The 12,755-nt window shown below is 43.7% G+C and overlaps 1 protein-coding gene across 1 annotated transcript in view; it reads left to right on the top strand.

Annotated features, from left to right (window-relative positions):
- The first annotated feature begins 9,742 nt into the window (after positions 1 to 9,742).
- Positions 9,743 to 12,755, top strand: part of DHX32 (DEAH-box helicase 32 (putative)) — a 36,069-nt gene continuing 33,056 nt past the window's right edge. The window contains 4 exon segments of the mRNA XM_039547610.1: positions 9,743 to 9,893; positions 11,444 to 11,605; positions 11,608 to 11,691; positions 12,598 to 12,699. Of these exon segments, the coding sequence (XP_039403544.1) occupies positions 9,743 to 9,893; positions 11,444 to 11,605; positions 11,608 to 11,691; positions 12,598 to 12,699 (499 nt within the window).

The following is a 12,755-nucleotide window of genomic DNA, read 5'->3' as shown; positions in this document are numbered from 1 at the left end:
CTGTGCTAGAAGGATAGATGGAGCAGAGGAGGAAACCATGTCTCCTGCCAGAGGAATACCTACTGGGTGAGATGACATAGGTGGATCCTAGTACAAGGCTCTGGGGTGGCTGAGGGGAGTACCACGGCTCCTGGAGGAGGGATACCTGCTGAATGAAGTGGAGTACATAGATTCTAGTGCAATGGTCTATGGGTCAGAAGGGCACCGAGGCTGCTGGCAGAGGAATGACTGTATCTGTAAAGAAAGCTAAATTTTCTTCATCTCTGACCATTTTGGATTAAGAAAGTGTGTGCATGCCACAACATAATGTGGATCAAAACTTTGTTTTTAATGAAGCTTAAGATGTATTTTTACTGAGATGACAGTAGTATACAAAATTATTTAAGAAGGGGAGGAAGAATGGGAGGATGGATCCTCAACTGTTGAATTCATTAGGAGCTGAGAGAGCTGAGCAATTCCTAAAGTTGGATCTTTAGTTAACAGATAACGCAGATATCTCAAAAAAATTGCTCAAATAGATTTTTCTAAAACAAGTCTGGAAACCATGTTATTAATATGTAGCAATTTGAAAAAGAGTACTTTCTTGTACTTGAAGAAGAACTCTGTGTAGCCTTGAAAGCTTGTCTCTCTCACGAACAGAAATTAATCCAATAAAGATATTACCTCATCTCACTTTGTCTCGAATATTCTGGGACCAACGTTGCTACAACACTACTTCAGGTATCAGTAGATAGAATTTAGCCTCATAGTCACACTGTTTCTTTCTTTCTAAAATGCTAGAAATTCCCTCTACATTTTCTCTCTCCAAAACGAATGCCTAGAAAGATGTGCTTTCTCTGAAGTTAACAGCATAAATGATGTGAACACTGGTAGCATACCATACCAAGCAGCAGGAGTTTCCTTTCCTTGTCAAGAGTTCCCGTTTCCCATGGTGAGTAGGAGGGGGAAGTGCTGATGTCATAAAGATGTTTCTCTGTACTCCATAAGGCACACCTGGAAGCTACATGAATTTTTCCCTCCTACTGTCAGGTCTGCTGATGCTTCCTCACGGTCTTCACTCTGGGTAAATGTTCCTTCTGTGGTATACCAGGATTTATAGACTGCTGAAATTGTATACTTCCTTTTTCAGAACGCTAAGGACTTGTCTGCACTAAAAAGTTTGCCACTTCAGTTATACCATCATGCCTAGTTTATACAAGTATAAATTACTAGTCTGCTACAAACTATACCCCTATAGTGTGGATGCATTTATACCGGTATAAAAGTGCTTATATCAGTATAGCTTATTCCAGTTCAAGAAGCGAAATAAGTTAAACCAATATAACTGGGTCCACAGAAGGACTTATACTGGTTTAACTGTATTGATAAAAAATCAGCCCCCCTAACCTGCATAGTTATAGCAGGACAACTTTACAAACATAGAACAGGCCTAATTCAGGGCATCAGGGTCCAACTGCAGCTGTCCCACCTTCACTGTTTCAGTCTTGAGTTGATCTTAACTCCCACTATTGTTTCTCAGTCAGACCATTTTTCCATGGGGATCTTCTAGAAAATTTTCCAGAATGGGCCTAAAACTCATACTGCTGCTAACTGAACACCTGGGGACAGGTGCTAGTACACCACATCACTGCATGTAGTCTCATTTTGAGACCTGTTTTATTTAACATATATTTACATAAACATATCAAAACATATACACATAGTGCATACTAATAAATATGTTATACAACAAACTGTTTGATCTTCCTGTTTCAGTGATTTTCTCAGATCACTGGTATATCGTGTAATGGGGACCAGTGAGGAAACTATACCATACTGCAAAAGTCTCATTTCCAATCTGGGAGGAAACTCAAAGTACCTCTCAGTGGCTGAGGTGATGTTATTTGTCCTACAGTATATCTTTTGAGGATATACTATGTTTGAACTCTCTCTAAGAAGTAGGTGGCCATGCTGTGCTCAGGCTGTGCCCACTCAGGTGGCCCATCTCTAGGACATTGACCCATTCTTGGCAACCATTGTCATCAACAGGTTCCTTCTGAACTGGTGTGGAAGTGGATAGTGTGCATGGGACAAAACTATTTTTAGCATTATTGCAGAAAGTATGATGGAATAGTGATGTAATAAGCTTTTGGTAACATTGCTAAAATGTTGTTGCCCCATCTTCATGAGCAGTCAAACTATTGTCAGCATGGGTTCAAGCAGGGCTGGCTCCAGACCCCAGCGCGCCAAGCGCGCGCTTGGGGCGGCATTTTGCTGGCAGGGCGGCAGCCAGCTCCGGCGGACCTTCCGCAGTCATGACTGCAGAGGGTCCACTGGTACCGCGGCTTCGGTGGACCTCCCGCAGGCATGACTGCGGAGGGTTCGCTGGTCCCGCCGCTCGGGTGGACCTCCCGCAGGCATGCCAGCGAATGCTCCACCGGAGCCGCGGGACCAGCGGAACCTCCACAGGCACGTCTGCAAGAGGTCCCCCGGAGCCGCGGGACCGGCGACCGCCAGAGTGCGCCCCCCGCGGCGCGCCGCCCTGCTTGGGGCGGCGGGATTCCTAGAGCCGCCCCTGGGTTCAAGGTAAAATCTGTTGCTGACAACCACTGTTAGTAATGGTCAGTGTCCAAGTGTAAATGGACCTTTAGAGTAGACAGAGGAGTTGAAATCTGTAGGAACTGTAACATGTTTGAACTTATTGGAAGCCCCTGTACAGAAAGCTTTTGCTGGAAATCTGTTCACTGAATGAACAGAAATATATGAGCTATTTGTTATTCTTAAAATCTGGGTTTTTTTGTAAGCCCATGGTGCATTAAAGTTCTTCATTAAGGGTTCCTTAAATAAATTTAATGAAATGTCTCTGATCTCTCCCTTTTGGGGTAAGACTATGAAAGGAAGGACTGGGGCAGTTTGAGACAGCTTTCCCTGTGGAAAAGTTCCTGATGAAATATACTTATATCTGAATGCTTGTTAAATATACTTCTCATACATGAGGAAAATACAATTACTATGTCAAACATCTCATAAAAAAGAATCTGTAGAGATTTAACTCCATTGCATATGCAGTGTTCATTGTACATAGCCATTATGTCATGGCTAACGTTTTAGCACCAAAGCCCTCTGAAAATATGGAACAAGGGAGTGAAGAGGGGTATGTACAAGGGAGTAGGATTTAATGAGAAGAAGGTGTTACAATGAAAACTGGATAGAAAGATAATGAAAGAAGTGGGAGAAAATGGAGATCTGAACAAAAGGAAGAAAAGGATATAAAAATTGCTTAATGGATACAACTGCAGACAATTTTGTTAGTAGCTGTAATTTAGGAATGGATACTGTGGTTTTCAAAAATGAAATGCCAAGGTGGAGATTCCCAGATCCTTTCCTCCAAAGAATATGCCCATTTCAAAGAGAATAAACTAAAACATTTGATTACAAAATATAAAAAAGGTATACTCTCTTAGATAGCATTTGTTTTCTAAAATACACTGGTAACAAATAACTGTTGTCTGGCTAAATTAAAAGAAATATTTTGGGATCAGAGAGCTCACACATAGGGCCTAATCCAAAGCCCAGTGCCATAAATGGAAGTGACCCAATGAAGATTTTGGATCAAGCACATCAGGAGAAGTATTTGTTAGCAGTGTAAAGTTATTTTTTTAAATCAACTTTTAAATAATCCACAACACTTTTTGAAAAAAATCAGGGATGGTGAACCCGAGATATGTCAACACAACACACTAAGCCTGAGTCTGTGGGACTTGGGCTTGTGGACTCATGTTTCCAAGCCCACACTTGAGCATCCACACTGCAATAGAAACTCAGGCCTCACAACTGTGCATGCATGTCCATAGTGCACTATGCAGACCCAATTCAGAACTTCAGCTTCTGTGGTCGTGTACTATTGTACTCCAGGATTCCTATTACCCCTGGCAGCTGAAGCCGCTCTGTTGCTTTCTCCATACTGGGTTATGTGAGAACGTGGTTTGTCTGTCCGTCCTGCAGGAGTTGACTGGAAGAATTTTGGGTCGTTTTAGGTCATGAACAGATCCAGCTGAGCCATTTTATTTCCTCACACTCTCTGCAGCCAGAGCCATCAGGGATCCTGCCCTGGTGGAAGAATTTCTCTATCGCATGCTGTCAGTCCTGTTTCGGGCACAGGCATAACATCTGCAAGACACTGGTGGACATTTCAGCAGCAGTTTTTGACTTGCTGAACACACCTCTCAGTGGGGCATTCTAACATGCCAGCTGCAAACCAGCTGATACTGCTCATGCCTGTTGCCCTAGCTGCAGATTGCCCCTATATAGATCAGCGCTTCTGGAGTGGGGCCACAAGCACAGACTTGTGGGGATCACACTGTCATGTGCACCTGAGATGACCAGCAGGGGGTCCAGAACTTTCACATGAAGAAGCAGACATTTTTGGAGTTTGGGGATCAGCTTGCATGAGGGCAATCGTGCCGTGCCAGAAGTGTGTTGCTATAGCCATCTGTAACCTGGCTACCCCAAACTTCAACAGGTCTGTGTCTAACCAGTTTCTAGTTGGCAAATCAACTGTGTGGGATGTTGTGGCAGAGGTTTGTGAGGTGATCAGAACTGTTATTTACCTGAAGAGGGTGGGTATAATAAATGCCTCTGAAATAACTGCTGGTTTTCAGAGAATGGACTTTCCAGGCTGCACAGGGCCATTGATGGGACTCATATGCCTGTAGTTTGCCAACCAAAAGGAGTACATAGGCCACAAAGGATACCACTCTACCGTTATGCAGGTCCTGGTTGACCACAAAGGTAGATTCATGGACACTAATGTGGGATGCACTGGCAGGGTGCATGATGCCAAGGTGTTTTGGAGATCAGGACTTTACCTTCATAGAGAGGCTGGGACATTATTCCCATCAAATGGCATTGTTATAAATAGAGTCACTGTCCCCACTGTTTAGGATGACCAGATAGCAAGTATGAAAAATTGGGACGGGGATGGAGGGTAATAGGCACCTATATAAGACAAAGCCCCTAATATTGGGACTGTCCCTATAAAATCAGGATATCTGGTCATCCTACCACTGTTATTGTATAGGTCCCCACTTTTCCCCTGTTCCCATGGCTTATGAAACTATACCCTGATTTCAGAGGACCTGCCAAAAGAAGATTCAACTACACACTCAGTAGCTGTAGGACGGTGGCAGAATGTGTATTTGACAGATTGAAATCCCACTGGCACTACTTTCAAGACTATTTGGATGCCAGTGTCATTAATACAGTCTGCATTATTGGAGCTTGCTTTGCTCTGCACAATTCCTGCAAGGAGAAGGGGGGAACCTTTTCACCAGGCGTGGAATCAGGACCCTGCTGGATATCTGAACTGGTACACAGAGCCAGACAACACACCTGTCCAGACTGGTGCTAGATCCAGACACACAAATCAGGGATGCTTTGGGAGCCCACATAATGAATTGCACACTCTTATGCATGAGGAGGAATGAAATGGCATATGAGGTTATTCTGTGTGAGAGATCTTTGTAAACGTGTAGGTATTGTGCACCATGAAATCTGTAAACACTTTCATGAAATGTATGGAGATGTGTTACATATTTTATTCATACTGGCAATGTACTGCCATTTACAGTTTCTGGAATACTGTAATAACAGTTGGCAAATTTTTATTCTGAAAGGTTGACATTCGGCATGGGATGACCTTCATTAAAGTTGGTGCCACTTTGATGATTACATATAATAAAATTTGTTATTGTACCCTTATGTGCAAATCCAACATTTTATTTTACAGAGGTAATTATATATATTGTAATAACCAATAATGCAGACCAGCTGCCATCATGGCATGCAGTGCAATAATATAAACTAACTTGGTTAGAAAAAAAAACAGTCAAAGGTCCATATTGTCCTCGGCCTTGCTGGCAAGTTTTGCACATACAGGCCATACCTGGACCGGAATGAATTAACACACAGGGTACATCTGTCCATTCCATGTACTTGAGTTTGCCTGTGATATGCTCCAGCCATTCTCTGAGTTGTCCAAAGAATGGATGCTCTGCAGGACTTGATAGTGATAAGGGGACTGAGGCCCTGATTCAGGAGCAGGAGATGAAGGTTGCACTGGAGCCTGCAGTCTGGTAACCATCACCTCCAGTAAGGGGAGGGACACAATATAGCACAATCTCACTGATCCACGGCCCCATAATTTATCACAAAAAGCTCTCCCTGGTTCTCAACAAAGATTTAATAGCACAAACTGTAGAAAGTACCCACATATCTACATTAAGTATACAAAATAAATAAATATACTACATATTTACTAGTATGCTACAAAATATTACCATAAACGTTTACAATACAACATATAAACATAGTTCAAGCCAGTAGCAAAACTTGCATTGAGATCAATGGGAACAGGCTCTAATTTGTCACTCATCTGCAATGGATCTTCCATTCATTTATTCAAACTAATAAGGTTCTGTTCTATACTAATATGAAAGGATATCTAGTCAATATTTCTGAGCCTAGTATAAAAATGGCCATCTTGCTAAAAAATTAAATGACTTACGGAATTAATAAAGGAAGAGAATGTAAACTGATTGTCACCTTGTTTTATTAAAGGCTTAACAGTCATAACAATTATTATTTAATTAATATTTAATTTTCAAATATATTTCTGGCTTTTTAAACCATTATTCAAGAGATCTGGAAACTTGTTTAAACTCACTGTTGCCTATTAATGATAGTTTTTTTTTTAATTTATTTACTTGCCAAGGCACAACCTGAATTTCAACTTTGAATGAGCAACAAGAAAATATGTTGGTCCCAAAACTTAAATTGTAGCCAGGGTCTATGCTGAGCTTGAGGAGAGGGAGTGCTAGCTGCTGCAACTAAACATATGAAAAGCCAATCTGATGCCGAGGCATTTTTTTCCTCTCAAGGACAAGCTACTGATCTCTAGTGCATGACCGTTGGACGTGTCCAACCTTACGCTGAAAATGAAAACTGGCTTCTAGCAGTCCTTGTACATGTCACAACTACATCCCATAACACATTTCAGGGAGAGCACAACATATAGAATTAGCCATGTCTCTGTGATGTGCAGTTTGCGGCACAGCTGGCTGAGATGCAGCTGTGGAAAGTATTTAGCAAAGCTGAAGTGTGGGCAGACAAATCATCTGTTCCTTCTGTCATTCAAAGATGCTTCCCAGAAGGAAATCAGTATTTGTCTTCACCCTGAGACTGGACGATTTGGTCAGTCATTGCATCCAAGAGTTTTAAGTACCAGTCAGCCAGTGCTTCATTTGTAATGAAAGAGATGCTGGGCCTCAAGCAATGATTTACTTTCATAACTGATGTGGCAAGTCCAGAGGTGCCGGGGCTCAGCCCTGGCAATATCTGGCACAAATTAAGCACTGCAGTCAGCAGTCTGTTTGGTGGGCAGCATGCAACGAAACTTGTCTGGACTGGGTTTTGGATGTTTAAGGCTGCTAGATAATATGATATTTTCTAGCCTGCTTCAGGTGGATTTCCGCACTGCTATTGTCACGTAGTCTATGACTTTTCAACAAGAGGGCCACCTCCAGAATTAGAATTTTACAACTATTATTATTTACTGTTTGTTCGACAATAGTGCTTAGAGGACCAGGTCAAGACCAGGGCCTCTATTGTGCTATTATCAGTTTATTCAAATGACAAATATTTTATACCTTGTGCACTGTTAGGTTGTTGAACTGAGTCAAATGAGTGCTAGTACCTGGAGTTATTTAAATTTCTTATTTTGTCTTTCTGTTGAATTTCTGGTTGTCTTGAAATATTACAATTGATATATCTGTGCTCCTTCTTTAAGAAATATATTTGAGATTTCAGAACTAAATAGACCAAAGGCTGTAAAAGGTCTCACACATTTAATAAATATTTTAATATATATAAAACCTTTCCTCTTTTGACTTTCTAAAGGGCTGCAAAATAGTATTAATTAAACGGTTTTCTGAATACTTGTCCTGAAACTGAAAGCTTTATTATTGTATGATATTTTCATATGGCAGTTGTATCACAGGTGAACCCTCTCAGCTTTTTCACAATTTTTTTCTACATCCATTATAATTAAGGCTGCGAATTTGTCATGGAGGTCATGAAAGTCACGGATTCCATGACTTTCTGGGACCACCGTGACTTCCACAGTGACTGGTGCGCCTGGCCCCTAGGCAGCTCAGGCAGCCCCTGCACCAGTTGCACCAGCTGCTGCTGGGGCAGTCTCAGGCCACCACCACCGCTCTGCCCGCAGCAGCTGCAGAGTTTGGGTGTGGGAGGAGGCAGGGGATTGGGGCATGAGGGGGGTGAGGCGGGCTCTGGGAGGTGCTTACCTAGGGGGCTCCCTGGAAGCAGCAACATCCCCCTTGTTCAGCTCCTAGACGGAGGCGTGGCCAAGCAGCTCTGCGCACTGCCTCTGCCTGCGGGCACTGCCCCCGAAGCTCCTATTGGCCATGGTTCCTGGCCAATGGGAGCTGCAAAGCCGGCACTTTGGGCGGAGGCAGTGCACAGACCTGCCTGGCCATACCTTCGCCTAGGAGCTGAGCAAGGGGCATGTCACCACTTCCAGAGAGGCACGGAGCCAGGTAGGGAGCCTGCCGGCCCTGCCAATCCCCCCTGGGTCTTAGGCTGTATGCCACTGCCTGCGCCCTCCCCTAGAACCAGTGGGGGTCCTGGGCCATCGGGTTCCCCCCCCCCAAGCATCCGTGGTGCCCCCAGATCGTCCCCCTCCCCCACAAGATTTAGTCAGGGGTATATAGTAGGAGTCATGGACAGGTCACAGGCCGTGAATTTTTGTTTACTGCCCATGATCTGTCCATGACTTTTACTAAAAATACCCGTGACTAAAACATACCCTTAATCATAATGGGATAACCACATGACCATCTTCACAGTCATGTTTTGAATGAGCTCTCCCCTGACATCTAGTGATGAGCTGTGGAAGAGGACTTTAGGAGCTGATCTTGTTTGCAAGGGCACACTCACCATGATGGGATTGCTTGCCCAAATGATCACTTTTGGCTGATGTTGGATCCCCAGTCTCCTTGTTATTGGGGCAGGAGTAATAAAGGGTTGTTATCCTTGTTGTGTGAATCAAGGGCAGCAGAACTGTACTTGGCATACCCCAATTGAGGGACTCACCCTCAACAAAATGGCACTCGCTAGGCAGGGGACATGGATTCCAAAGCCCGGTGAGTGGAGAGAGAGGGTGGGTTCTGCTTAAGGGTCTTAGATACCATTTGACCCTTCCTTTCTCCACTATGTAATAAAAGAGCTAATTTAGATTCAATTGAGACTCATTACAGACTGCAGAACTCTGAAATCACTGATACCTAGGTCTAAGTGTTAGACCTGCTTCGGACAGTATCTCTTATGCAAGAGACTGTCCGGTGTGCACCAGCAGTGAGGCTCCTCCACTAACAGCTGTGATCACTGAGAGCTGTGTTAAGTGGTGGGACCTGAAGACATCCTGGCAGATTGACGATCAGCTGGCAAGGCAGCCAGTGTAGAGGCATGGCAATTGGCCAGCAAGGCAACTGGTGGAGAGGACCGGACCGGAACGGAACCCTGCAGAGAGGTGTGGCAATCGGCCAGCAGGGTGACTGGTGGAGAGGTGAGGTGATCGGTCAGCAGGGTGGGTGGTTAAGAGGATCGGAGCGAAGCCCGGCGGAGAGGCATGGTGATCAGCCAGTAGGGTGGCTGGCGCAGAGATGCCAAGTGCCAATCAGCTGGAATGGTGGCCAGCGAAGAGGAACAGCGAGCGAGTGCCCGGGCAGCAGAGCGAGTTAGATGCCTTCTTATCTCCCACTCCACCCAAGGGTGGGAGGTGAGCTCTGCAGAGGCGCTTCTGAACTCTGTGTCTGCGCTGACCAAGGACAACAACTGTGAGTGGGATGCAGAGAAGGGACAGGCACATTAAAGGGACTTTTGGTTGCTGGACTTAAGAATCTGAGGGAAAAGGACACTGCCCAACTTACTTGAGGGTGGGTCTTTTGCTCATGGTTTATGCTTATGAATAAGGCTAAGCTTTGTCATGGATATTTTTGTCGTGGGCAATAAACAAAAATTAATGGAAGCCCTGACCTGTCCCTGACTTCCACGAAAAATATCCCTGACAAAAGAGGTAGACGGGTTCAGCACCCACTGCTGCTGGGGCTCCCAGGTCCCCCACCACTGTGGTACATGGGAGCTCTAGGGTCCCCCTGCCCACGGGGCTGGGCTGCTGTGGGGTCCCCTCACCACCAGGACAGCTGGGAGCTGCAGGGCCCCCAGCTACTGGCCACGGCTGGGCAGCTGCAGAGTTCACCGGCTGCCCAACGCAGCTGGGCAGTTGCAGGATCCCCCAGGGAGTTCCCGCTGCCTGCCACGGCTGGGAAGTTGCAGGGTCTTGCCGTGGCTGGACAGCTGTGGGTAGTCCCCCGCCCCCTGCCATGGCTGGGCAGCTGCAGGGAGTCCCCTGCCCCCTGCTGTGGCCTAGCAGCTGCAGAGTCCACCAGCCCCCTGCCGCTTGTCATGGCTGGGCAGCTGCAGGGTCCCTCCACCAGGGTGGGGGCTGGGAGCTGCGGGGGCAGGGCAGAAAATGTCATGGAGGTCAATGGAAGTCACAGATTCTGTGCCCTCCGTGACATAATCATAGCCTTAATTATGAACCCTGTTTGCGGTGTTTTCCCAAATTAATGCCGAGTTACTTCCCTCCTTTTATTAAAAGTTTCTTTGCTATACTCAGATTCTGTGCTTGCAAGACAGGAAGTATTGCCTCTTAGAGGCACCCAGGGGTTGGTGTGTAATTGTCTCAGGTCACTGGGTGGGGGTTCAAGCCGGGTTTTGTATTGTTGAAAAGGAACCTCTAGATACTGAACCCAGCCCTTGTTGCTGCCGACTCTGACTGGCAGAAGGGTTACAGTCAAAATAATCACACCTGTAATTTTCTATTCACAATCAGTCAGGATGCAGCCATGTGTGATAAAGGTCAGGCTCAGCACACTCTTCATCTAATCATTCTCCAGACTGGTCTCGGAGCCACAGACAACAGTGCAAGGAAACAAACCAACTATTATTAATTATCTGACTTCAGTAAACAGGCTGTTAAAATGCAGAAAGTAATTGGCTTGTGTTAAAATACCTTTTGGCGGAACCATCTTAACTGTGTGTTTTGGTTTTTAGAACGTTTAAAATATATATTACTACACAATTTCAGAGGTAGTAAAAAGACAAAGACGTCAAAAAGAACAGCCCAGGACAGAAAGTATTCTGACCTTTTGAACTGAGGACTCAGGGAATATTTAGTCTGAACTGTGTAGCAACAGATTTCTTCACATTTGTAGGGTATGAATGATTTATTAATATAAAGGTCTCCATTAGGGTTCCAGCACCAGTGCTTCATTGCTGGGAAAAATATATGAGGGAGACATTAAGTTTTTAATCTTTTCTTCAGGGAAACACTACTTCTCAGAATTATTTGAGTCCAGCAATGGTGACGAAGAGGAGATGTTAGTATGTGAAGAAGATTTAGAGTATAATCCTTTTGATGGCTTACCATACTCATCTCATTATTACAAACTTTTGAAAGAAAGAGAGGAACTTCCATTTTGGAAAGTGAATATGCTTCTATGGAGAGTCTTCTTCGTAATCAAACTGTGATTGTTTCAGGAGATGCTAAGAGTGGCAAAAGTTCCCAAGGGGGTACTACAGAATACTTACCATGTGCTATTTACTTACTATTTAATATTGAGTTCATATATTTTCCAATAGCAGATTTCCTTAACTGCTTTCCTAATAACAATGTTAATTATTAAAACTGAAATAATTTTTTTAATTTAATTTATGGTTCATTATTTTTGCTGCTCTTACTTATTTATTATTAAATGTATATTATGCTGGTGTCTAGAGGCCTCAGTCAATATCAGGGCCCCATTGTGCTATGTACTGTAGTGTATTGTAATATTAAGACACTGTCCTTGTCCTAAAGAGTTTACTTACAACATAAGGGTAGATTCTGTGCCCACAAAGTCCTATTGACTTCAGTGGGCTTTGTGTGGGCACAGGGATCTGCCCACATATTGTAACTTGAAGGATTGGAGCCTAAGAAGATAAGTGAAATATGAAAGGTAGAGGGAGAGCAATATCAAATATATACAATATTTGTATTCAAACATACAATTCCACTATTTTTCCTGATAATTATAAATAGATAAAGTGGCATGTATTTCCAGCTGCCCACCAAGCTATTATTAATTGGCTGAGTTCTTGTAGGTTTTGGGGAAAGGCAAGTATTGGGTTTTAACCACTGAATTTCTTGTAATATGCAATAAATAGTCAGCAAAGGCCTCAAGCTAAAATTTAAAAAGTACTCTTTAGAAATGTCAGACTCTTATTTATACACTAAATAACCACCACCTGCACACTTATCAGCTCCTAATAATTTTGCACCAAATAGTCACATATGTATATGTAGAAAAGCTCTGCACCAACTACATGTGGATGTATCAGTATATAACAACATTGAACCATATACTTTTGTTTTACCTATATAGAACAATATCACATGTAAAACCTGCATACCTTTTTAGTTTACCTGTACATTTTCAGGTTTGTTAAAGAAAAGGGGTGAAATCCTGAACCTATTGAAGTCACAGAGAGCTTTTCCATTGACTTCAAAGGGACCAGGGTTTAATCTGAACATTTTAGAAGGTAAAATGAATTCAGAAAGCTTTAATATAACATGGAATAGATTAAATTGTTATTAG

The sequence above is a fragment of the Mauremys reevesii genome, linkage group 7, assembly GCF_016161935.1.
Source record: "Mauremys reevesii isolate NIE-2019 linkage group 7, ASM1616193v1, whole genome shotgun sequence".
NCBI lineage: Eukaryota > Metazoa > Chordata > Testudines > Geoemydidae > Mauremys > Mauremys reevesii.
The sequence above is the reverse complement of the archived record's forward strand: the minus strand, read 5'-3'. Positions and strand labels throughout refer to the sequence as shown.